This window comes from Takifugu flavidus, chromosome 20, assembly GCF_003711565.1.
Source record: "Takifugu flavidus isolate HTHZ2018 chromosome 20, ASM371156v2, whole genome shotgun sequence".
Classification (NCBI taxonomy): Eukaryota; Metazoa; Chordata; class Actinopteri; order Tetraodontiformes; family Tetraodontidae; genus Takifugu; species Takifugu flavidus.
In genome coordinates, this window is record NC_079539.1 from 4,978,248 (window position 1) to 5,004,681 (window position 26,434).

The 26,434-nt window shown below is 46.1% G+C and overlaps 1 protein-coding gene across 10 annotated transcripts in view; it reads right to left on the minus strand.

Annotated features, from left to right (window-relative positions):
- ntng2b (netrin g2b) overlaps window positions 1-26,434 on the minus strand; it is a 41,322-nt gene continuing 14,888 nt past the window's right edge. For 3 of the 10 annotated variants that reach the window (XM_057018777.1, XM_057018775.1, XM_057018776.1), the window contains exons 4-30: window positions 17,029-17,201; window positions 16,036-16,065; window positions 15,025-15,201; window positions 12,711-12,770; window positions 11,926-12,177; window positions 9,697-9,801; window positions 9,536-9,622; window positions 9,087-9,185; window positions 8,920-9,012; window positions 8,763-8,849; window positions 8,576-8,659; window positions 8,394-8,480; window positions 8,237-8,284; window positions 8,037-8,126; window positions 7,627-7,719; window positions 7,392-7,484; window positions 7,223-7,324; window positions 6,656-7,096; window positions 6,496-6,573; window positions 6,317-6,412; window positions 5,734-5,835; window positions 5,556-5,666; window positions 5,287-5,391; window positions 4,943-5,017; window positions 3,451-3,618; window positions 2,300-2,434; window positions 1-1,497 (exon numbers count right to left, since the gene is read on the minus strand). In XM_057018777.1, coding sequence (XP_056874757.1) covers window positions 1,280-1,497; window positions 2,300-2,434; window positions 3,451-3,618; window positions 4,943-5,017; window positions 5,287-5,391; window positions 5,556-5,666; window positions 5,734-5,835; window positions 6,317-6,412; window positions 6,496-6,573; window positions 6,656-7,096; window positions 7,223-7,324; window positions 7,392-7,484; window positions 7,627-7,719; window positions 8,037-8,126; window positions 8,237-8,284; window positions 8,394-8,480; window positions 8,576-8,659; window positions 8,763-8,849; window positions 8,920-9,012; window positions 9,087-9,185; window positions 9,536-9,622; window positions 9,697-9,801; window positions 11,926-12,177; window positions 12,711-12,770; window positions 15,025-15,201; window positions 16,036-16,065; window positions 17,029-17,201 — 3,289 coding nt within the window. In that variant the 3' untranslated portion in view covers window positions 1-1,279. The remainder of the gene's footprint in view (window positions 1,498-2,299; window positions 2,435-3,450; window positions 3,619-4,942; window positions 5,018-5,286; window positions 5,392-5,555; window positions 5,667-5,733; window positions 5,836-6,316; window positions 6,413-6,495; window positions 6,574-6,655; window positions 7,097-7,222; window positions 7,325-7,391; window positions 7,485-7,626; window positions 7,720-8,036; window positions 8,127-8,236; window positions 8,285-8,393; window positions 8,481-8,575; window positions 8,660-8,762; window positions 8,850-8,919; window positions 9,013-9,086; window positions 9,186-9,535; window positions 9,623-9,696; window positions 9,802-11,925; window positions 12,178-12,710; window positions 12,771-15,024; window positions 15,202-16,035; window positions 16,066-17,028; window positions 17,202-26,434) is intronic. The other 7 variants (XM_057018780.1, XM_057018778.1, XM_057018779.1 and 4 more) reach the window with 7 other exon arrangements.

The following is a 26,434-nucleotide window of genomic DNA, read 5'->3' on the forward strand; positions in this document are numbered from 1 at the left end:
AACACTGCTTGTTAGCTTTTATTGAATAAAATAGCCGATATTCTCTTATGAGGAAAGCAATGCCGTGTCACACTGTCGGATTTACCCGATTAATAAATATTTAACGCCACATTCATTTAAACTTCCTCTTATGTTTTTTTCCCGCCACTTGAAACAAAAGATTAACGGCACCCCAACTAAATAAAAAGACAAAAAGAAGGCAAATAACAGTCATATTTACTGCAAGATTTACACTCAGTGTAATAAAACGTTCATCTGAAATACTTGTAAATGAAATACAGTTTTTTTTTTTATAATTTATTGCAACTCCAAACAAAAATAATTTCTACAAAAAAATATTCAAATCATGTCATATAATGATACGTGGTTGATACCTTTTGCCTTTTTCACAAGTTTAACTCTGATAAATTCTGTTTCCTGAATACTGTGTGAAGATAAAGTCTCGCTAAGTGTGGCAACAATCACTCATTCCTATGACAATCATAATAGTGACTATTTCATTTTTAAATAATTTGTAACTCTCCTATTATATAATATGTATAATTTCAGCGACTTATCAGTGGGCACATTAGATACATTGATCAAAGGTATAATAAAAAAAAAAAGAAATTCAGCGGGAATTAGATAAATGTCAAATCAAGTCATCTTCTGAGACAAAATGAAACCTGGTTATCGTACGAGTCAGGCCTCAGCAGCGGGGTGGGGGGTGGGGGCGCCTCGCCTCCCGACTCTCCGGTCACGCCGTCACGCTCTCGCAGAGTCCGACCACAGGCAAGCTGGCGGAAGCGAGGTCCTGAACGCAGGAGCGTGTGGCGACCCAAAAGGAACGAAACCAAAAAAAGGGTCCGTGTGGTAAAACAGCCATTCCCTCCGAAGTGAAACAGTGGTGGTTTTTCTTTAAATGTTCTGTTTATGCTTTTTGGTTTGATGCACATTGCTCCAGCAGGAATAAAGGGAACAGTGATTGGCATGATTTCTCTCCCTCTGGCTGCATTTCCTGTTTTGCCCGTCGTTTCTTTTGTTTGTCCTATTCACACCTATGCACACGCAATAGCATAACAGTCCTATCAGGGTGTGTGTGTGTGTGTGTGTGTGTGCGCTAGTTGTTGAGTGTGTGCGCGCGCTTTTGCTAGTGTTGCTTTGTGTGCTTCTCCCGAGTCCATGGCCGAGGCGGCTCCGGCCACCCCTGGGTTCCCACTGGCCCCATGTGACACACACCTTCTCACACATATACACACACTCCTTGGTCGGACGAGGGGGGAGGGAGGGGGGTTGTGGCTCAGTGGGGAGTTAACATGGCCAGCATGTGGGCTAGCAGAGTGCAGATCAGCAGTGTGGCGGGGCGCAGGGAAGAGGCAGCGTTGCAGTCCTTGCCCGCCTCGCAGCGGGATTGTTGGCACAGCACCCCCTTAAACTCTGGAGGACAGATGCACTTCTGGTTCTGGAAGCACGTCCCTCCGTTCTGGCACAGGAGCATCTCCTCATCGCAGACGTTTGCTGCAGAGCAGAGACAGACAGGACAGGGAGGGCGGGTGAGGAAGTTACAGAGGTAAGGAGAAAAACCGGAGGGGAACGGGAACAGAGAGAGGAGCAAAGTGACAGAATGACAGGCGGGAAAAGGAGAGTGGGGGCGTAAACGACACAAAGGGAGACAAAAGATGTATTGACAAGGAGGAAGACAGGTGTGGGGATGAGCCAGGGAAACGGGAGGAAATAGAGATGAGTGGGGAGGAGTCGAATTTAGGCCAGACAGAAAGAAAGAAAGGAAGGAAGCAGGAGGAAGGAAAGAGGTTAGATAAATTCTCCAGGTTGTCCTTTGGGACATCGACAGGTAACACCTGCTTCTTTACTTTCATGCGCCACTTTTCTATACGTTTTTCCTGCACTTTCTCTAGCAAAGCGTAGGAGTCTCCCATCTCCTTGGTGAGAAATTATGTAAAATGGATTTCGTTGCATTAAAGCTAATTAGGCTCTGCTGTACTAATATATAAGATGTCCCATATTGTAATGAATGGATGTAGCAGGTGTTTCTGCAGAGGGTTAACTGGTTTATACATGTAGAACCGTGAAAGGCCCCTGACAACGTGGTGGACGGTCAAGGTGGGTGGTTCCCTGTATTGGGGTTACGAGGTGACAGGTAATCAATTAAAATAGGAGTTATTGCTGCTAATGAGCTACACGATCAAGTCCCACAGGGGTAAATAAACGTGGGGACACGCAGAAGCTAAATGGTCTCCGGGAGGCTGCTGCAATTCATCGGCCCCCGTATTTTTAGACATGAATCCACCACTAAACTCACGATGACAGCCTTGCTTCCAGTAGTGTCCTGGCAGGCAGTCGTCACACTTGGCCCCCGCGGCGCCTTCTCTGCACTGACAGAAGCCCGTGCCGTTGCACCGGTCGTGGACAGAACCCATCTGGTTGCAGTTACATTCTGGAGGAAGAGAGGAGGTGGAATGTGAGTGTAACCTTTCACATCTGGCATTAAAATGCATGTGCGTGTGGTTAACTTGCAGCTGAATACAGTTACAGCTAACGGCTGATTGCCATGATGATTTTATGACATCAGTGCTGCGGTATATATAATAATTTGTATTTACCAGAAAGTCAAATCTTCACGGAAACGTCCGCATCCACTGTAATCTGTATTTATGCTGCGTTCACAACCGTTTTTTTAAACTTTAATTGATGCTGTTTTCTCAAGTTTCAGAATGCTGAGCTTTCTCAGAATAAGTGATTCCAACATATTGGTATTTTGAGCAGCGGAGGGAAATGCAAAAGCCCCTTTGTTGCGCTGCATAATTAAACAGCCTTCTGATCAATTCAAACGATCTATCGCACTCTTGTAAATACAGTCTGGCTGATTCCAGATTAGTGAAGCCCGCAGAGCTGCACACACATTGATGGAATCATTTTTTTCAGTGCCTTTTTATGTCAAATTAATTCAACGAAAAGGCATTTTCTATCACTTAGATGAGTCTCAGAGCCAAAGATGCTCTGATCAGACAAATATAAACTATTTTGACTGCATCTTCGTGAATTTCTGTTTAGATCAGAGTGCTTGGGTCGAAAGCGTCTCAGTGTAACTGTGTTAAACGTGCGCTCAGATGCGTCAGGGTTTGTGCTCTTGCTCGAGGGATGCGGCCACGATCTGACACCGCACTCTGTCCTGTTGTGTGGGGAGATGAGCTAATGGCGCCTTCTTTGCGCTGACTCAAAGTTCTCGCCCTGCGCGCCCCCTACGGCGGCAACTTTAACCTCCAACACCTTACAGTCAGCCTCCAGGTGGATCCAAATGAACACTCGGCTTACCGTGACCTCTCGTTAGGGTGCGCTCACAGGAAATTTACTCTGCTCGGGTGCAAATTAGACTTAACGGTGGTCCAGGATGTTTGCATCATTATAACTTAGACACCTTTTCGTATTGGCGCTTTAAAGCACCGCACTGACCGATGCAGATGCTCTCGTCGTCCAGTTCAGCAGAAGCGTTGCGGTAGTATCCCAGCCTGCAGTGCTGGCAGTTCTGGCCCCTGGTGTTGTGCTTGCAGCTGACGCACGTGACGATGTTCAGGTAGTCGATGTAGCTGCAGCGGTTGGAGTGGCCGTAGCACTCGCAGTCTGAGAGGACACACACACACACACACACACACACACACACACACACACACCGGCACGTCAGCGCGGCCCAAAAGAGTCGGCGCCCTGAGCTCTGAATGTGTCTGAGCGTGTTTTATGACTCGACTTCCCGATTCTGTCCTGGCTCAATTAAGACAAAGCGCTCTCTGTCCGATCCTGCTGAGTCTGCTTCACTGGGCCACACTGATTGCTAATGGGAATTCTGCTATCTTCCGCATGTTTGTGCGTAAGCATCTAGGCGCGCGAGCGCAGGCATGTTAATTATGTTTGGGAATTTTAATTGCATTAACTGATGAGTAGATTATTACACACAGAAGGGGAAGAGGGAGTAGGTGTTTCCTCAGCAGGCTTGAAATCACTCTCACCCTCTTTAACTTTAACGGCCTCTCCTCGTTCGGTTTGCTCCTCGTTCCCGGCTTTTGCGTTTGGTTTCTGCTGCACAATGGGGGGTCCTGATTAAAATTTCTCTTTGTAAATCCTGAATTAACTGAGAGGATCCGGTTGCAGGTTTTGCTCTCCACGCTGGAGCGCTTGCTCAGTCGAGACCTTTAACTCTGATCTTCCCACAAGCCCGATATCTATTATTGTGCGGTGCTGCTGCTCTACATTTTCTCTACATTTATCTCAGCTCTGGCTGCACCTAATTAAGGTTTTATTAAGCTTTAGAAGTTGGTTGCAGTGGTGTGCTGCAAGGCATCGCTGTCCTCTAAAGAGGCATTTACCAGGCGGGTTTATGCAAATACACATTTAAATGCACACTAAAAAGTCGGAGTTTAGTTGTTTAATCAGCCATCACATTATTATTTTATTATTGTTTTGGTTGGTGATGCCAGCTGAATAATTAATGAGCTGGTTTAAAGGAAGAACACCATAAAGTGCCTCTCTCAGCACTGAGGGAGCCACGTTAGCAGAGCTGGAAAGGACTGACTAATTAAATATATATGTTCAATTACTCCACACACTAAAGAAACGGGAACATTGTCTCACAAATTGAAAGTTTGAGTCGCGATGGCATTTAATTGGTGTTTATCGAAAAAGAGCGAAAGTACAAATGCAAGAGTGGCAAACAAGCATCCGCGGGAACATTTGCAGTGGAAGGACTTACCTCGAACACGCAAACAGAACAAACAGAACCACAAAGAAGAGGAGCAAAGGGGAGAAATCAAGAGAGAGGGCAAACATAAAAGAGCGGAGGCCTTCTCCACAGGTTTTCTACTGTTGGCACCGATTGGCCGCTATAGCTACCACAAGGCTCTACCGGAGCAGCGTGTCTTCGGACCACGTGCTGCCTGCACCGGCCTCTTACCTGGAAAATCATCATATATGATCCCAAACAGCTCTCTGGCCTGCGGCTCTCCTGAGATCAAGAGTTTCAGAAGCCCTTGAGGGATGAAGGAATCTGTGTGAGAGTTGTCCACTGCATCGTTCGCTGCGCCGGTCCTCTATGGCGATAAACCTTAACACAGCTGCAGCGGACTAGCATGTAGGCTACCAGCACTACAGAGAAGGGGGTGGGGAGTCTTTTTGTTCTAAAAATCTGACACAAGCTTCACCTAGCTGTAGTAGTAGACATTTCCATGATTCTATTTGTAGCTTTGCACATGTTCTTAGTACTGATTTTATTTTAATAGCAGGGTGTTCAGGGGTTACCTCTCTTTTTCTGCCTTTCACCTTCTTCTTCCTGTTTGCCAAGATTGTGTTTTGGGGTTTCATGATGCCCTTGTTCCCCCTCAACGCTCTCAACGATGTGGTGCACTAAAAAGTGGCAACTTTTAGTGACATTGCACAGAAGCAGCTGTGTTACAACCAACATCAGCTGACTATTGTTTGAGCTAAATCTAGACTTGAATCTAAATCTACAGACTTTCCACAACACTAACCATCTATTGCATTGGTGTCACGGCAGCAAAACATATTACCTCTCTTTTCAGCTGTTCTTTCTCTACTCTCCTCCTCTTCCTCATGCCCAGGTGAGCCTGTAGTTTTATGGCCATGGTGCTCATGAACGTGTCCCTCAAAGTTATGAGAGGCTAAAATGCCACAGTCGTCATTGCAAACACCGAGAAAACGGACGCCATTTCTAAATAAATGTGGTACCTTTCGCTTTAGCTTCACCTCCTTCCTCCCTTTTCCTGCCGCCCTCAGACGCCGTTTTGCTGCCATGAGTCTCATGGGCGTGTCCACCAGTCTGGTGGGAGTCTGTCACCAGAGCACGAACAAAAATTCTCTCCTAAACATCACGGATCTGCACGCTGCGACCACACAAGGTCGACCAAAGTCACAGTTCCATATTAGCCTCCGTTACATCAAACAGGAGTTCCAGCTGCAGGTTTTTTTCCCCCGGTGAGAGAAACTGAATGTTTCATGAATGTTCTGTCTGTAGCTTTGAGGCTGAAGCTGGATGCGGTGCACTACATAGTCCACACACAGATGCTACAGGAAGAGTACAATGAGGTAATGACGAGGGACAGCGACCTAAACGCGACAGATGTCGGCAGAACGGGACAGAAAACCGTCTCTGCCTGAGAACAGAGCTGAGCTGGAGGGAAATAAGACAGCCCGCAGACGGAAATGAATAAAAGTTTTATGTTTCAAACCTCTTAGAGGAAAACATGTAGGAGAATCATGCTTGATGGGTTTCAGCTTTAACAACCAGCATTAATGCTACATGGAACAATACCTTCTCCTTCCTTATGCACGTGCTCCACGTGTCCAGACAAGGTTCTTGTCACATGACCATGCATCTCGTGTAAATGCCCTTTGGACTCGTGGGAGACTGAAACACGACAGCTGCCATCAAACGAGGCCTACGCTAAAGTAAATCTGCACGCCATGACTACTGCATATGTACACATGTACCTTGATGCCCGTGGTTCTGCCCGTCGGGACTTGATTTATGCCCATGACCGTGGCGTGGGTCTCCCTCTAAATGCTTGACTGGCACACCAAAGTAGTGACGTTACTGTAATGCCTGTTCATTTTTCTGCAAATGGGGCCATGACTATTGAAACTGCGGTACCTTTGCTTTCAACATTTGTTTCCTCCTTCACGTGTCCAGACGAGATTCTGTGGCCATGAGCCTCGTGCACATGTTTGTTAAGATTGTGAGCAACTGGAAAAACAAAAAAGTTGGCATTATTTTGCCATAAGAGCGGTTTGATTTGCTGCTTTGCTATCATTATCTGCGAAGCCGCTGCCTGGATACCTTTGTCCTGTTCCTTCCCGTGCTGGGACGGGCTGGTTTGGTGGCCTCTAGTCTGGTGTAAATGTCCCTCAGGCTTGTGGGACACTGAAATGCAGCATTTTAAAAACCTTTTTTCCCCTTTTATCCAGGATTGTAATGCAGCATCTGCCACAGGAAACATACCTTGATGGTTCTCCTGCTGTTTCTGTCCAGGGGAGGCTGGAGCTGCTCTGTGGGCATGACTTTCATGTTCATGCACCTCAGAATTGTGGAAGACTGAAGCACCGCAGCAGTCAAAAAAAATATTTCCGATGACATGAACTGCACCACAAACTCTGCCCTACTCCTCCGACTAAGGTGCGACGAACTCCAACCCAACACAATCAACCCTAAAAAAGATACTCTTCATCTGGGTGTCTCCCTCCTCTCCCCTTTCCTCCCCATGCTTCGGTGGGATTCTGTGGCCATGAGCATCAAGTGTTTGTTCCAGAAACATATGCAGGACTGACACACCACAGTCGTTAAAAGAGAAGTGCACGCTCATCACTACTCCTACAGCATTCTGCTGTACCTTCACGCTCGTGCCCTTCGGCTTGGTCTTCGTGCTGAGATGAGGTTTTGTGTCCATGAGTCTCATGTCTGTGTCCGTCAGACTTATGGGAAACTGAAAAAGCACAATCGTGTTGCAAAATAAAAACATGCTGACTCATGTCTTCTGCTTTTTCTTGTTCTACGCATCGAATGCATATTTCTGTCCCTGCAGATTTAACATAATTACCTCGACAACTCCGCACCTAAGGATGTACCTTTATGCTCGAGTTCCTCCTCTTTCTCTCCGTGTGCAGATGCGCTTTCATGGCCACGAGTCCTGGGTTCATGTTCAAAAGACTTTTGCCAAACTAAAACATCAAAAACGCGATTGAAACACGTGGAAATATCCCAGGGGTAAGGTTTACGCTCTCTTCAGGAGAAAAAGAAAGAATAAATAAGCAGGCAAAGCCACGGCGCAGTAGCTTTCAGCCGGATTTCAGTTTCGGTGCCTCCCATTTTTGCTGCGAGTTGCCATTTTTAAGCGGTTCATCTACGTTGGGGCAGATTTCCACCCTTGCAGGAACAGCAGCAACGACTGTACTACGGTTTCTACTGTCAGACACAATCAAACTACGATGGGAAGCTTTTCTAGACCCAACTAAAGCCTCTAAATCTGCAGATGTACCTCCATGTTTGCCGTCCTGCTCGTGGCTGCTGGACGGTGATGTTTTGTGGCCGTGGTTGTCGTGTCCGTGTTGCTGGGACTCATGGGAACCTGAAACAGCGGTTATGACTGAAATGCACCGATCAGGCTGTTCTGTGCCAGCCGATGCTGTTGTTGCTCTGAGCTACTGCTACGACTACGCTTTTAGGACCTGAATATACCTCTCTGCTCGTGTTTCTCCTCTTTATCTCCATGTGCAGGTGAGGGAACTGAAACACCAAAAAGGGCCTTTTTTTAAAAAAAAAAAGATGTTTTACTGCTGATTGCTGTGATCGTGTTTAAACTGCTACAGTCAACAATTTAGGTACCTAAATATACCTTTATGTGCATGTTCATGTTTCAGCTGTGCAGAGGAGATTTCATGGCCAAGAGTCTCATGTTCATGTTCAAAAGACCGATGGGAAGCTGAAAATCCACAAACGATATTGAAACTACAAGCAAAAAAAAAGCTTATTTACAGTTCAATACTGCATAGCCATTGATTTAGAACCTAAATGTACCTTTATGTTCATGTTCCTCCTCATGTGTGGATGAAGATGTGTGGTCATGAGCTCCATGTCTGTGTTCCTCAGATTTATGGGAGACTGAAACCCCCCCGTTGTGATTTTAAGTTACATTTTAAAATGAAAAACAAACAACACACTAATACTACAACACAACTCCATCCACTACAAATGATGGCATCACCTTCTCCCTCCTCTTCCTGTTTGTTCTCAGGAGAGACCGTTCTACGGCCATGAGATTCACGTGAATGTTCCTCTGATGTGTGGAACACTGCAACACAACACTTTTATCACGTTCTTCACACGTCAGGTATAACCACAAATACATGGATGTAATATACCTCCATGTGGCTCCTCGTGTCTTCTCTCCACATGCTCTGATGAGGCTTTGTGGCCGTGAGCGTCATGCAAATGACTGTCAGACGTGTGCAAGTCTGACAAAGCACGGATCTTTTAGACAGATGACATTTACTTCATTTGAGGACAGAATCTACTCGATTTGTGGTACCTTTATGCTCCTTCACTTCCTTTTCCTCGCGATGCGCTATAGAAGTCAATGTTTTCTGCTCTGGCGTCTCATATCCATGTACCTCAGACATTATTGCGACTCATAAAAAAATGAAAAAACAAACCTGTCATACTTCTCACACCACACGTAACCCACAGTGTGTAACCAGAGTGGCTCTTTGCCTCTGCTACATGTGGCAGACACCTTTCAGTTAGCATTTCTTTCATTTTATGCCCCTCTTCAGTTGAGGTTTTGTGGCCATGAATCTCATTAACACCGACGCACCACAAAATCCATTAAAATAACCAGAAATTCGGCATTTGTGCCCTAGATTTCTGCTGTAATTCTGAGATTGTGCATGTGTGAAATTTTGATTTTAGCCAGAAGTTCAGTCTCATTGTTCTGTGGCTTCTTAATGTTTCATTCAACCACACTGTATAAAAATATACCTTCATGCTCCTCCTTCATCCCGCCGTGCACGTGTGAGGCTTTGTGGACATGTGCGTCATGCTCGTGTCCCCCCAAGTTGTTGGAGACTGAAAACCATGACCGTCAATGACAGAGCGAAGAGCAGCAGCTGATGAGAAGATTGCTAGAGCTTGCTAGATACCTTCGTCTTCCGCTTCTTCTTGCTCCACCTCACTCTGCTCTCTGTGTGCAGAGGAGGTTTGATGACCTTGAGACGCATGCACGTGCCCTTCAAAGGTGTGGGAAACTGACAAATGGCTTCATCGGTGACATTAGCAGCAAAAGCATCTGAAAGCTTTACATCAGTCTCTCTTGATGCCAGTTTTTCAATAACTTCCTGCACCATAACAATAATTTTGATACAGTACTGTTTTCCCTAGGTTAGTTTTCTAATTTTTCTGATCTTAATTTCTTATTTTAAGTTACTTTACATGCGCTGTCCTCTGCAACCTGATCCCAGACGACTCTGTAATTGGGTGCCAACAGCAGGAGGCAAAGATTACTGATATGATTTGCCTGTTCCTTCTCATGTCCCTCAGAGACCTTGTTTTCCCTTTTCCCTCCCAGGTGCTGGATTGCTCCATCACAGGCTTCCGCCCTGAGCTCGGGAAAAAGCTGTGAAATTCTTGAAAAACAAACTCATTGCAGCAGTTTTTTTCATCTCTGGTGTGAAATTAATGATGTGAGGTTTTCTGACTGGAGCTGAAGCCTTTTCCCCTCCATAACTGACTTTGCTTTTCTTTTCTGACTGTACGAGGCTTAAATGTGGACATCTGCAGCAACAGGGAGATCTATAGTGTGCTATATAGTGTGTCACCCTGCAAGACTCGGATCTAGTGCCTCTTCTTCCACGTGGTGAGTTTAAGCTCTCCCTTGGGTGCAGCAACATCTTTGGTGTGACACAACTTGTACTGGTGTACACTACGACTGAATTCACTGCATTTTGGAACGTAATCGAGGAGACAAAAGGACCATTTAGTTCTACCTCAGAGGAATCATTAAAGGCAAAAAGCTTAGTAGTCCCTCGTTTTTGGATCTCTTCTTAGTTCCCAACAAAAGAACATACAGTAGGGGGCAGTGATCTCGCGGCTACGGTGAGCACAAATTAAAGTCTAATGTAAAAACTGTCCACTTTATTGATCCGTCTTCTGTTGACTACGACGAATGCACAATTCAGTAAATCAACACAGCCTCCACACACACATTAAGAATAAAAATACAAACAACTGATGACGCGAAGCGGCCACATCCCGCTTGTCATTGAGGGACTAATGATCGCCCGACCCCCGGAGAATTCCAAGCTGCGCGCTTCCATCTGTTTCCCCTTGAGGCGGCGAATAGCTCCAGCTATCCCACTTTAGAAGGAGGCATCCTGCAAGCAGCGTAGCTCCCTTGCGTAGCCTCCCCCTTCAGGCTAACTCACGCCCACTCGCTCCCCTTCATCCCTCTCTACTCCTTTGGGCCCCATGTGAGACCGGATGCCAGGAGCTGTTCTCACAGCACTGTGGACCGTTTCACACAACATCATCATCACAGCAACCCCTACCTCGCCTCCACCTCTGGCCAGCTCCGATCCCACTAGACCTGCTCTCTTACACATCTGTCACGGTGGCTCACATGCACAGCTGTGTCGGAGAGAAAAAGAAAAACCAAAGGAAAAAAAACCCAAACTCTATCTAATCTCTTCTATTGTTACCCAGGATTTCGGAATCACGGCTGCCTGGAAGAGCGATGTGGCCCGGCAGTGAGCACAAAGGCATTTAATCTCAGTAACCTGTGCTGCTGGGGGGGTGATTCCAATAGTTCTTGGCATTCGTCTCAATCAGCTCGGCCCTGACAACCACCTGACACCAGTGGCGAGCTTTCAGGGGTCCTGCCTTCTCTGAAGTGACTGAGAGGGAAAAGCCCCAAAAACTGGGTGATCCTTTTCGTAAAAAAAATAAAAAAAAACCCAACTCAACACCTGTGACATGTGGATCTAGTCCAACTGCACTCTAATGAGTTCACATCTAGAAGGACGTTTAGAATTCTAACATATTTTCCCTCTGCTCCTTTCCCAGGTTTGACATGTCCATAGCTGGACAACAGGGGGCAGTAGACTCCACATTGCTAATTTATGATCGCTTGCTGTGAATTGATTGTCATTTGGCAAATATCTGACACATTACCAATGATAAATGACTTTTCTGGCAGCTGCTGTGGCAGGTAGAGCTGTGTGATAAATACAAAGCAACGTGGTAGCATTAATATTTTCCCCACATTTAACACCATGTCACTAGCTGGATGTGAAAATGACCCCTTCTAGAGATGATCCCGTTCTCTACAGTTTATATTCTACATCTAACATCATCTAGGGCCCGCTGAGCCTTACCTCTATTATTATTCCTCAACTCTGAGTGTCTCTCCTCAGTTTCCATGAGGTTTGTATGAGGGTGGACATGAGAGGACTCATCGGTGATCGGCTGATGGCGATGATCTACAATGGAGTGGTGTGGGGTCTCCGTCGGGAGTGTGTGGGACTGATGTGAATGCTTATGGATGGTTTCAGAGTGTGTGAGTTCCTCTGGTGCCAGGGAATCTCTGTGATCCTCTGATGGATAGGAGGGCGAAGGATGGAGGATCGCTGCCGGACCAAAAACTGTGTCAGATTCTCAAATGGGTGCCAGCGGAGAGTGAGACAAATTACTCAGGGGCGACACATTTTTTTTAAGCAAGGCTGAGCTGATTTCTACTGTTGCAAGTCTTCCAAAGGGAGAAGAGAAAATGTAAATGCAATGAGCAAGGATCGGGCTAAGACATTAGCATAAGAGATGCTGCCTCAGATTGTTTATACAAAGACAGAGCTCCCTTTTCCTAGCTGTTCCTCAGTTGTGTGGGTCTCTCTCTCTCTCTCTCTCTCTCTCTCTCTCTCTCTCTATCTGACACACAAGTACACACTCACACACACTGTCAGCAGACACAAGTGGGGACACACAACGGAAGTGTGATTTCACACTGCTGAGACAGGCTAAACTAAAACTGATCCACAACCCTTCTGGTATTTAACCTGGGGGGGATGAGCGTACGTTATGAACCCAGGCTAACTAGCACAGGGTAAACAATAAAGAAAATACAATTAAACTAAGTGAAAAGGCCAACTCTTACTCATTTGCCTACCTTTGCTCAGATCAACATGATGGTGGTTCAGAGAGCTGAAATGGGAGTTGCTGATGGACTCTGTGTGGAAAGAGTATCGGTGAAAAAAGGATTGAAACCCAGAGCCAGGACAAGGTCTTAGTCTTGTTTTCATCTGCTCAACAGTGCAATCAGTCACTGCTGCGACGCATCTAAGCTGATTCATAATCCTGTGACATGTGCCTGTCTGCATTGATGAGCACGCACACCCACACCCACCCACACACACACACACACACACCCACACCCACCCATCCACCCACACACACACCCACACACACACACACACACACACACACACACAAACGTGGCTTTAGCTTCATTTGGTTCATGGTCATCCCCTGCTCAGACACATTTCGGTGTCTTTTGTACAAATGCATTTGCATTTAATCAGATCATTTGTCCGTTGCGCTAATGTGGCCGGAGGAACGATAACAATAATGTTTAATGCCATCTGTCTGCCTCAGCATTCCCATAATTTCTTATCAGGGTTCTGGACGTAGATTTAGCTTCACGCTAATGAAAGCATTTTGATTCAGGACAAGTTAACGTTCGCCGGCAACACTTAACGGCCGCGGAGCCAACGGTAGCGCGGGGGTTATTAATGCGTCACACGGTTTTCTAGACATGATCCTATTTCCCTGAGTCTGTGGCCGAGTTCATCCTTTACCAGTCCCACAATTCTGGGGCTTGGGTGACTGATCTAATGGAGCATGCTGGTCTGGGCTTGCACCCTGGGACCCTCTGCTGAATGAAAAAGATGGAGGAGGGTTAGATGAGGTTACGTTGGCTGGCAGAGGTACGAACGGGCTTCAGGATTTGGTTCCTTTGACCTTCCATCCACTTTGCCAAATGCCCATCTGTCCAGCTGTCCAATGGGATGCACGCTCCGTGGATCAGACTCCCTTGCCAATAGATCACTAATCCCCATCTGAGCATGCTCACCCACTTAACTGGGACACGGCATGATGAAGGGTGCAACTATGACACGCACCGCAACCTGTAAGTCCCATGTAATATTTATATGGCTTACTTTCAAGGCATAGATCATTACCGGCCTTATTTAAAAATAAATATAATAAATGGATTCTTTTTTGAAATATAATGAACATACTGTCTGCAACGTAAGGATGATAGATTAGAAGCATGGCTTTCATGACCTCATATCGCCCAAAATGAAATAGTTTGTTGACATATTTGTGCGAAAACAGATGAGCGGAGCCTTAGATTACAGGTTATAATATTCAAAATGTAACCGTATTGTAGTGGGGGCAGCGTTATGTGAAATGAGACCTCAGATTCCACTGAGGATGAGGAGAGAATGGAGGTGATTTATGAGTTTGACTGAACTGCCTGACCTGTGCACGCACGCACGCACGCACGCACGCACGCACGCACACTAGATTAAGCCAAGTTTACTGCTCTCTTTCAATGTCTGTCTTTAAGAATCTAGAATACAACGTAAATGCCTACAAAATCACTAAAACTGTAACAGCTTGTTCAATCATTCAGCATTTTAGTTGTTGATAACACGATTGTAAACAGCAAATCAAAAATTAAGAATAAATCCTGACTACAATGGCTGCACCGAGAAATCTGACGCTAATTTGAATAACAAAGCTTCAACGGTGAATATCAGCACGTCTAGAGCGACGCTTGTGTTCTCCACAGCCATCTTTAAAAAGTTATGAAGGCTGTTTATATAACCTTAACGCTTCTGTCAGCCCGTTCTAAATCACAGCTAATCAGTGATTTCCCCACTGATGTCAGCCGAACAGCAAAAGTGCTGCGCTGTTCAACAACCGCCCTTAATGGATTTCCTTCTTACGTAAAAAAAAAATTCTGATGACATCACTGCGGTGCTAAAATCCTGACCCGCCCACATCTTAAGTGCTTTTCTGCTGGACGTGAAGCGTTGAGCTTCCTATCGAGATGGCAGGTCGAGGGCGTGCCGGGGTTTGACTCCCACTTTACTGTACACCCATTCGGAACAAATAAACTTTGAAAGGCCATATAGTGAAAAATAAAAATAAAAACGTCACAAATCGGAATCTCATACAGGATTTCCAGAAGGTACATTGGCGTGAAATGACCTTATACACTAAAAGTGGTTTATCAATAGTTATAAGTGTGGCTGGATCTGGTGGAACTGCTGTTCCTAAACTAAAATGGCTACAAAACAGAGAAGATTTTTAACATTTCTCTGATATGGAGGCGATCTAGATGAAAGTCTCAGTGCTCATCACTTTCTATCTCTGGGTATGTCTAAATGGGGGTCTAATCTACATCTGCACACCTTCCTGGTGGGCTCCAGAGGGCTTGTGAGGAACATCTGGTAAGGCTTCTGATACGTGGGAGATGGAGTCTTCAGCTTGTCCCTCAGGTTCCCCCTTAGCCTCGGCCTCCGATTCAACTTCAACATCACCCCCTCCTTCGCCTCCAGCTATAACATGATCCTCTGTCTCCTCATCGGCTTCAAAAGTTAAAAGGTAAAAAAAAAAGAAAAATCAGAATAACCCGCAATCTGAATCTGTGCCTGCTTAAATCCGAACCAAAGACTATCACACTGTCAACAAGCAATCATTTTCTGCTAAATCCTCCAGAACTGCACAATTGCCTCCAATTGATAGGGGGGACGTCTCAATTCGGACCTCTGCAGTGCAGTCCAAATGCTCGGGCTAACAAAGCATCAGCCTTTCACTGTCCAGCCTTGTGGAGCAAAGCCCAGTGCTGTCAGGGTTGATGTTGCCACTTTGCCGATCGTTTCTGTCTAACAGCTCAGAGACTGAGAGCCTCTCCACAGAGAGAATCCCTAATCAAATTTCCCCTTTATTCCCGCCTCCCCGAGCTCCTCGCACAGAATCACACTGCATTACAACACGCTAACATATGCCCACATTCTTCTCTGCCATCCCTCTCTTCCTCTGCTCACTTTCATGCTCCGTCCTTGGCCATCCCTCGCTCATCTTCTTTAATCCATCAACTGTGCTCGCCTTTTATTCTAAATACGATGCAAAACTGAAAAAAATAATAAAATCAACTCTGTGGAAGAATTCCTCCTGCGCGGGCTAGCGCGGTGTTGCTGTGATGAAAGGACGTGGCAACAGAGAGGCCTATGAATAATGAAGCACATGTGGCCTTGCGCAGAGAGAGAGGAGAGGCATGCGTGAAGAGGGATGACTGGCTGGACGGCCAGCTGAGCAGCAGGCGGGTGGAAATGTGAATTTCCCAAAACGACCAAAAATGACAGAGGCAGTTTGAGAGGGGAAACAACAGCACTTGTGCTCAGCTTATGATCATTACTTACTGGAACCGGAGGGGGACCCGGCAATTGTACCTGAAAGAGAATACAAAAAAGGAGAGGAGATGAGAGTTTATTTATGCTGTTGCCTGAAGACTCGACTCTTTCTCATTCATCTGACTCAGGTGGCAGAGAGATCTCCACAGCTGCTCTGCAAAACGAGGGTGACTTCCCCTCCTTTTCTAACCTGCTAATCCTCCCCAAAGCTTCGCAGCGTGCTCATCATATATGTATGCGCGGGGCGCATCAGCACATGGCAACACTTTTTTCTTCAAATTTTATTGGTACTTATTTATTTATACTCAGTCTGGCTCTTGTAATACATTCTGAAAGAGACCAAATATGTCTTTGCATGTGTGCGTGTTGAAAACATTTGCCTTTTTCAGTTCCATTAATAGGATTCAGGGGGTCCAAATGGGTGGTTATGCAACCCCATGATGTGCATCTATACACCAGACTGGGACTGGGAAAAGTTGAGCCTGCAACATGTGCATATACGGTTGTTTTTGAGAAGTTTTTTCTTAGGTTTGCTCAGGATTGGAGTCTATTAATGCCACTGAAGTCAGAGAAGACAAGGGCGGAATAAGAATGACATGGAGGTCGGGGAATTTGAACAAAAAAGCACAGAAAAAAAGGTGACAGGACTTTGATTTATTGAATCATTTAGTGAGCTGCTGAGATGCTGGCAGATGAACTCCATCGTTTGTGTTTTTTGCTGTATCCCTCATCTCAAGGTCTTTAGATTTAGCTAAATAGTCCGCTCATTGTATCTTATTTACTCTTCAAATATGAATGATTCTAGCAATTCCCTCCTATCTCTGTCAAGGAGAACTGAGATTTGCAAATGTGAAACTGAAATATATTCCCAAACAGGGTAGAAGCATGAAATTACTCATATAAATTAAAGATAAACAGTGCTTTCCCTGCAGCCTGATTGCATCTCTCACGCTGTCCATCTTTATTGACAGGCTTTGCTACAGCCAGATTCCGGATACGTACAGCTGTTGGGGGTCCCGTTGGGCGTTGGCAGGTAGGAACCAGCTTTCCAGGATTTGGCTTTGAAGCCCTTCCTGCAGCGCTGGCAGTCCTGGCCAGTGGTGTTGTGTTCACACTGGCACTGGAGGGTCCCGTCCTGTAGCAGGCACTGGGAGGCGTGGAGGTTACACTTACACCTTCAAACAAAAATAGATGACATAGGTGAGCGGTGGGCGGAAGTTGGCGGATTAAAAATGCCATCAGGTGCTAACGATGCTGGATAAGTGTTTTTACACCAGGAAAACGCTGACGGCCGATGGCCTTGTTGTGAGACAAGAAGCCTGCGAGTGAGCGGAACTAAAACAATAAGAGGAAAATAGGATGAAACATTGCAGGTTTTTGATGACACTGATGCATTTTTGAGATTTTCCAATAGTTTATATATGAACAGCGACATCTTGTAACACAAGAATAATCCAGTAAAGCATCAGTTTAAGACGTGTGGCGGCTGCCTTCGCTCTCTCCTCACTCAACCAGTTTAAATGTGAGCGTGTGTGTGAATATTGCATAAATCTGCGGGCCCGTGCACAGTATGACCTCAGCAGAGGTTAAAGCCCCTTTGGGCTGCTCCAGAAGCCCAAGTTCTGCTGGGAAGGAAATGGGGATCGGGAGGACGCTCCGCAGCCACGACTTCAAATTACTGCCTTTTCCAGATGAGCGGCTGGACCCCAATTCAGTTTGTTCCACTGGAGTGCACAGCCATTCGTCTGCATCAAATATTCAAAGAATGTCCTCTGTAGTTTGGCAAAAGGAATTTTCCTTCCTCAGCCTAATCCACACTTTCCCATCAGGTTGTTTGTTTTATGCAAAGTGGCAATCGGCGTCCACCCTTTCGGCGCCACTTTTAGACACAGAACTATGGCAACGTTGCAAACAACTGGTGCAACAACTGGATCCTGGTTACATGCCCGCATTCCTCTCTGATCACCTGAACCAGCTGACAGGACACGATGGCGAGGGAACCCGTCCACTGACTAGGTCTTCCGTCTCGTGGGCTTTCTGAAGGACGCGAGCTGTCCACTTAGCGGGGAGGGAAATTGAACATCTCTTTTTCATGGAGAGAGAATGAGCGCGTGTGAAATGAGACAGGCGCGCGTGTCGCCGCTCCCGCGTGATGGCGCCGCATTCGCCTGTGCGTGGCAATGACAGACAGCAGATCAGAGCGGCGGTGGCGCGGTGACTAACGCCTGCGCTGAGTGACTGACAGCGGAAAACACATCGCCGCTTCTCATCTTTGGCGATAAATTCTGTCTGTCTGGTCTCAAAAGTGGAGGCAACAGCGAGTGCAGGATGCAGAAGCTGCTTTTTAAAATCACTATTGAACAATGGTGGTGCCTGAAGGTGGTAGGTGTGGCCCGATGTGGAGATAAAGGCCTGCCTTGGCATCACCTGGCCATCAGCTATTAACCAAAACAGACTAATAAAGCCTGATTACACTAAAACGGTTGAATCCAACATGCTGATCCCTGCATTTCTAAACTTAAGGACACTATCTCCCTGAGCTGCTTTCCCAGCTGTCGCATCAAGAAGCCCAGGAAGGATGCTTCCAGTCCTGCACTCCTTCCGCACGAATGATGCCACTTTTCAAGTGCTATTTTAGATGACAGCTTGCACTGGGATTTCTCCCGATTCCTTTCTTGAGTCCCTCCTCATGCACAAATAATACATGTGCAGAATCATATGTTAATGCGCTAGATGTCTGCCTTCACTGCAAAGTCATCAAAGTGTGGTGTAGCTGCTCTGTGCTGAAGGAAGTGGAGACAAGCTTCTCTATTTACACAGAGGGAGAGAGGGAGGGAGAGAGAGAGACCAGGGACTGGAGAAACAAGTGAAGGTGAGTGAGGGTAAAGACAACGAAGGGCAAGATGATGCTGGATGAGTAAGCAAGTTTAGGAACAAACGTAAATAAGTGTCCACAGCAAGATTTTTTGGAAAAGATGGCAAATATGACAAGCAGAGAGACGTCCTAGAGGTGGCAGATTGAGAGTAGATGTGACTAGAAAGAACTGATTTTCAGGTTTTGATATCAATTTTCAGTTAAAATATAATTGTGTTGTGGGAGATGAAGCGAAGACATATTGTATATCGCGCTTCAATGGTTCAATCTCTGACAAACTGCTTCGTAATCGAAGCGGACTGCTTTAGTTTTGTAACCGTATCGCACTCTTCGTGATAACAGGGAAGGCGGAAGGGCCCAGGTTTTTGTTTTATATCCGTTCATCTGTCTGCAGTCTGCAGGTTTGTAACAAATCTTTATTTTCTTGCTCATTTAAACCCAAGGCTGATTTTATGTTCTATATTAACAATGACATCCTATTGCAATGTGGGAATCTAAGCCATGCTTGATTTGCTTCTTTCCTTGGATCTTTTTACGCACAACAGCCGATTTCCACCTACCCACATCCCTCACCATGATTTTATAAAAGCCACTTTAGTGACCTACAATTAGTAGACAGCGATAATGTTTCCTTACATAGCTGACATCTCCTTTAGTAAATGCCTGTTTGGGAGACATGAGATCCCGGAATATTAGCAGGTATTAGCGCTGCCGCAATCATCTGATAGTTGCCCTCGTTATCACCGGGTTTCTCCACGTTCCTTCCCGCAGCCGCTGTCTGTGAAGTGGTGTCGCCTGTGTGTTTAATGTTAAGGGGCTGCTGCGTGTTTTAGACAGCAGAAATGCCTCAATTAGTGGAGTAAATGAAAAGAAAGATAAACAAACATCAAGGGGGAGTCGTGTGGCGGCAGAGCTGGAGAAAGCAGCTGGAAGCAGCAGTTAATGGGGCTTTATCTGTCTTTTTACAGTCGTCGATGCCTATTCCTCCGCTCCTCTCCGGGGACGCAACTATGACTGCCTCTCTTTTATTTTGTTAGGCGCGCTCCTCCCACTGTCCTTTCATTCTCCCAAACCCGATCCTGTGTGACCTCTCTTCTCTTTTTTCGCTGGCCTCTGTCACCGCTTTAGCTCCTTTGCAACAGTGCTCACTGAGGGACGCGCTGAGCAAATTGGGTTGTGGGCAAGCAGATGGACAGATGCAGGGGGTAAAAATATTGGGTTAGAGTAGGTGGGAGGGGCAGCGAGTGCAGCGGGGAGCAGGGCAGTTGTGTTAACGCCCCGCCAGTCTGGTTGCCTCCACTCCAGCGGTGAGAGGGGAGGAGGAGGAGGAGCAAGAGGAGGATCTGCACTGACGGGCCCTAACCTGCAATGACAGATTGCATCAATGCAGCTCCCAACCAGCAGGAGATCGCAACACCAAAACAAACACACGCACATGCGCGCGCGCACACACACCTCTACTCAGTGTTCGATCAACCGACGCAGCCCACTCGCACACTTGCAACAGCTTCCTCCCCTGACAGGCTTCTACAGAACACAGGAAGGCTGCACAGCCTGCTGGAGCACAGCCAGAGCCCGACAGACGAGGGGTGTCAGCGAGGAAAGGCCTCAACATTAAAGGTCGTCATAGAATCCGCACTCCTGCTCACCCCGTTTGAGGCTGTGAATCTTAATACTTGTTTTTAAATCACTTTTTAAACAGTTTCTTGTCAGGAAAACATTCATTCATTCATTCATGATTAGTGCAAGTTTTTCTTCTTTCTCAACTGAGGTTTTGCAGTGGGGGAAATACATTTTAAATTGATAGAAAACTCCACTGAGGGTTGGATTGTGCTAGGGAACAACGTGATTTCTTGTGTAAAAGTGGTTAAATAGTGTGAACACACACACACACACACACACACACACACACACACACACACACACACACACACCTGTGGCTACCGTGGTTGATTTAGAACCATTCCATGAATATTCAGAAATGATCCTAAATCTTTTCCCACTCGATCGAGTCGATCGTTCACGGGCTTTAACGGGGGCAGACATTGGACCAAACTCCAAAACATTAAAGCTGAAGCCAGAATCAGAACCTACGTGGCGCTTGCGCTGCCCCAATGTCCTATCAAAGAGGGATGTTTTCTGAAGTGGGGTGCAGCCAAGCGAAGAGGGAGCGGCACAGAGCCGCGATCATTGATCAGCAGCTTTGCTTATTGGCTTCTTTTGAAGTCTTTATCGCATCTCCTCCTACTTCCACCCCCACCCCGGCTCGTAAATGCGGGCCGGCTAATTGGACATGACTGAGTTTATGTTACAGCTTCATAAATTTCTTTCTGTGAAGCGGGAGGATCGATTTTCCTGGAGTGCAGCCTCCTGCAGCAACAGCGTCTCCTCAGACATTCCCTGCCCCCCCCCCCCCCCACCCCCCAACCTCACTTTTTTCTGCTCTTCAACACCCGTCCACCTGCTGAACTAAACAGCCGATCTATAAGTCGCCTCCCTGGTCATCTGGAGCTGAACAGGCTTAATGCCTTTCATGAACACGGCGCTTCTTTCATACATTCAAAGGCGCCGCCCCGTTTGTCCTCTTGTTAATAGCAGAAGTGATGACAAGTCGGTCAGTCACGCACATTATCTAATTTAATTTGTTGACAGACGATTAGCACACATTTGTGATCCATTTCCTGGTCTGGCCTCTCTTCCTGTCTCTTTCTGCTCCCTACTTTTAGCTTTATCGTCATCCAACTTCCAAGGTCAAGAGGTTATTGATCGCATTTGGTTAGAAACACCCATCAAAATGCATCTAATCTCATCAGAATCATGACGATGACCTTGTTTGACTTTGTACACAGGGACGCCAGTCTCAGTTTGCTGTGAACGAGTTCAGAACGACCTTTCCTTTCAATGTTTTTGCCTGAGATGAGAGACACAGAAATAGGTGCAGAAAGGGAGATTGTGTGTGACTAAGCGTGCGAGTAAATTATTTACACGGGATACAGTAAATGGCTGTTGCGTGCCTGCACGCCTGGGAGGCGCCCAGATCAGAGAGCATCTCTCTCATTGGTTGGTTGCATCCGAAGCAGCGAGAGGAACCAGGTCCCACTTTGTGGGATTTGAAGTAAATAATGGAACCTGGGCACATCCTGTTCTCCGGTGCAGACGTCAGAGGAGCGTCCTCGCGGGGAGAGCAGTCTGAGGACGTGAGCTATATATTGAGTTCAGGTGTGGGAACGTAGCAGCTGTGGAGACGAGCAGAGTATGCTGACCTTTGTAATTCCTTATGTAATTAATGTGCAGCTCTCATTGCCCTCGTTTTTCAGACGCAGCCGTTGAGTGAACACTGTTCATGTAAGGAACCAAATGTAAATGAGGGACTTTTGGGCCCCTTTGCTGTACTGCTGAACCTGGAGAAACATTAATGACCAACAAACAGCAAACGCCGCAGACACGCGTGGTTTTAGGAATCCACGCCACTGTGCACGTGTGTGGAAATGGTTGCAGGATTAAGAGAGTTCTAACTCGGACTTAAAGAGTCTTTCAGAGAATGGATACAGAATTGATGGCCCTAATCGTGAGGTGTTTACCTAGAGGCTGTGGGCTGTATCGATCTTCTGTGCTGCTGGGTTGAAAATGTGTAAGAAGAACTCAGCTTCTTAAAAATTTGTAGCTTTTTTTTTGCATTTTATTATTAAAATCAACTTTCTTGATTAAGCATGAGAGCACTGTACATAACATGAATCTTCTAGGGCATCTTTACAGCCGGTGCATGGCTGAATTTAAATATTCTCTCTTCATTTTTCTTCTCTTTAGATCTAATATTCAGCAGTTCACCTGTAACTCTCTCATCTCTAGTGCCATGTGTTATTTACATGCCGCAGCCTGAAACATTCCTGCAGCACCGTGTCAAAGAACAGCTGACGGTGTTGGAGCAGCAGCCGCCCTGCCGCTATCTTCACGAAAAAAAAAGAATAAGACCATCCGGCCCTGGTTGTCCTGACATCACTGCGTTGGATATTAGAGCATAATCCCCCAGCGGAGCTCTTACCGCTTCAGAATGTGTTTTAATGAACACCGCAGCAAAGAGTAACACCTGGGGAGAGGGAAAATTGGGCAGGAGCTGGAAGGGGAGACATTATTATCCATCCTGTACTTATTTAAGTTACCAGAAGTTAAATGAGTTTGGGGGGAGGGAAGAGGGCATAAAAAAGTGATGAGCGTATGAAAACTCAGGGGTGACATGGGATTTGGTGGGAGGGTTCTACTGGTGTGCAGCCCCCCCAGGGAGTCTCCAGGACCCCCCGAGGGATGTGTGATGTACATAAACTGTATGTTGTATGAACACAAAACTTTAGAAAGTGAGGAACACCCCCTGAAACCATGTGCCCGCTGCGCGAACTGCTCTACCTTTAACTTTTGAAGCCTTTTTGTTAAAAAAAAACAAAAAACACGCTGCACCCCAGGCTTGGTTTTACAAACACACTCCTATTAATACCGCTTCCTCTACGTGGCTCCGTGTGTGTCCTCTCATTTCAGCATCTCCTAAGATTCCTCAGACTGTACACACGCAAACACCCGGACTTGTTACACACAGGCACACGCAAAAACACACACAGAAATGTAGCGATCTCCCCCGCTTGCATTAGCGCCTGATTCCGGTGAGAGCGAGGAGAGGAGGATGCCTGGGGAAAAGTAGCTGAGCTGGGATCAGTGAGAGGACAGGGGTTAATATAATTATCCTGCTAAAACCTCCAGACTGAAAGAACATCATTAGTCAGATAGTGAAAAGAGAGCTGCCTGAGGAGAGGAGGTGAGGAGACAGCAACCGGGGCAAGGAGGAAAGGAGATCTTCAAAACGCAGCGGTAGAGCCAGCAAGACAATTAGTACCAAAAAACTTCAGGGAGAAGAAAGAGTGAAAGGACAATGTTTAGAGTGCTCCAAGCATGTGCCGAAATGACTTCATTTGTTGGGGAATTATAATATTTAGCTTAATAATCTGTATGTAAATGAATTCCTTCTGGTAAAATCTGATGTATTTCCTATGGCTGGTCTGGGTAGCGTGGGGGCCAGTGATGTGACCGCTGCTTTGTGCAGACGATGCGAAGCTTTTTTCCAAGCTGTTTCAGAAACTTTGTGTTTTTTGCGGCCTGTAAATGTGTCTGCAGATAATAAAGTTCTCTAACACCAACGCCAAGGGCCAGGAGGACCAATGGTAACTGTATCTGACTAATCTCATTATGTCCATTTTTTCACCTGTTTGTAGCTGCAACAGTGAAAGCTTTTTATTATTTAGTTCGTTTCACTGTCATATTTCATTACAAGGTTTCCCAAAGTGGTCAAAGCCACTGCAGGAGTAGCAGCCCTGCAGGAACTTTCCAATGGTGAGAATATTAATTTTAGAAAGGGTACCGTGCTAAAATCCCCTGGCTTGCAGCATGTTAACCTCGGCTTGTTATTCACCATTAACAACAGCCAACATGTCCTAAAATGCATCCTCCGCTTCCACGATTAGCAATTCCTGCTCTTGCTCTGTGTGCGGTTCGCGACCGCGGCTAATGTTTGTGTCATTATTGGCGAACTACACACCCGCCACCTCGCTGCAGTAAAAGTGATTGATTCTGGCCTCCAGAACAACTGTTTACTGTTACAGGCATGCGTTTTTCCTCATTAATGGAGACTTTTTTCTGTCATCAAGGGTTTGTTAATAATGACGGTGACGGTCCCAGGGTAAAGTCACCAGTGTTTTTTTGTTAACACACACAGCTTGTAATAATGCTATGCTAATTAATGTGGCTGAGAACGAACCAGCTTTCCAAGGACACTCTCCCTCCACCTCGTGTTCTCCCACTTACAATTCCCAGCATGCCTTTCAGCTTTAGAGCACGTTTGCAGTATCAAGAGATTCCCCTCTCACCAGATGCCGGGTAAGACACAGTGAAGGTAATAGTGGGGAGAATTTTTTATTGTATTTGTGAATTTAAAAAGATATTTATGGGATGAGTAAGACGGGAGGGTGGGATGTGAGGGGTGAAAAGAGAAAAAAATCCATTGAAGCATTAGAAGATGGGAAAGAAAGACATTTGTCTGTGAACACAAGAGGGGGGAAAAGAAAGGAAAACCGGTCGGAATCGCTGACTTTACCTTTCTTCCCCTTCTGAAGGGAAATAATGCTTGATTATCAAATCAGTCACAAGCATTGTCGTAAATCATCGCATATGAGAGGAGCAATGACACCTTCCTCATTGCAGTCCCACAGCTTTCTGCATGCCTTTCTTTTCTGGGGAGTGTTCATGAATGATTTAAAAAGTGATCCGTTTCTGAGCCCCGGCTGCCTCGAAGGGAGCCGACTCGGAGAGGGAGGAGTCTGAGGAGGGGAGGCGGATCCGGATGCAAAGGTTTCCCGTCTTAGGAGGGACCAGAAGCCAAATAGCCGCTCCCCTCGTCACGCATCAAACATGGATCGCATGAATGTTTCAGTTATGAGATCATTGCAAAGTGTTTTGTTTTCATGAAACGGGATCGTTTCTGACCGAGGGTGGACACGTGACGCGTCCGGTGGCCGTTGTGCAAACTGGAGAATAATATTTACAGAGCATCACACCTCACATCATTCATCACAAAATCTCACACCCCAGGTAGTCCCATGAAACTAGGAGTTAATCCATCATCTGCCTCCCTCTTTTTCTTCCTCTCCCACTCTCCCTGATCCAGGCTTATACCTCACATCCTCTCACCTTCACTCAGCAAAGGACATTAAAGAAAAGTTTTGTGTAATTGGGGAGACAAAAGTGGGGACAGTTTCCAATGTCAAAGTCACCCAATGGATAATAAAAGACCAGAGGCTACAGGCAGGAGCAGGGAGTGGTGGTGGTGGTGGGGGGGGGGGGGGGGTCTGCTGCTACTTGTGCTAAAATGATGGACAGGCTTTGGGGCCACTGTGATATCAGCCCTTTTACCCTCATTCCGGCACAAAATAAACCAGTCAGATTCATCCAATGTGAAAGTCTAATTAGTCCCTCCCTCAGGAGGCAGTTGTACTGCAGATCAGGGTTATTGGGAGCCCGCGAGCTCCATCCAGGGTGGCAATTTAATTCAAAGAGATTAAGTATTTCTATGTTTTTGCATAAATGGTCAGATCAGAGTCTTAAAGCCAAGCACCCGTCATTACGTAAACCCACCAAAAATTCTATTTGGAAAATGACTTATTTGTATTTATCTGTTTTAGAAGTACGATGACTCTGCACATTTACCTAATCTACCACATGGAGGATCTGGTTTAGACCCCTGTGGCTTCTTGCTCTCTGCTGGAGCTTTGCACCCTTTGTCAGGGCCTACTTTCAGTTTTTAATGTCTTCTACACAGCACAATGAAAAATTAGCAACTAAAATGCTAACAAGGTCAACAGTGTTGTTTATATTTTTCCCCTTTGGAAGCACTTAGAGTTTGAGCGACATTACTCCAAATAAACCCTGCCCAGGTGTAAGAGGTCCTTTCATTCATTTGCATTATATTTTTTAACTTTTCTGAATATTTTTCAC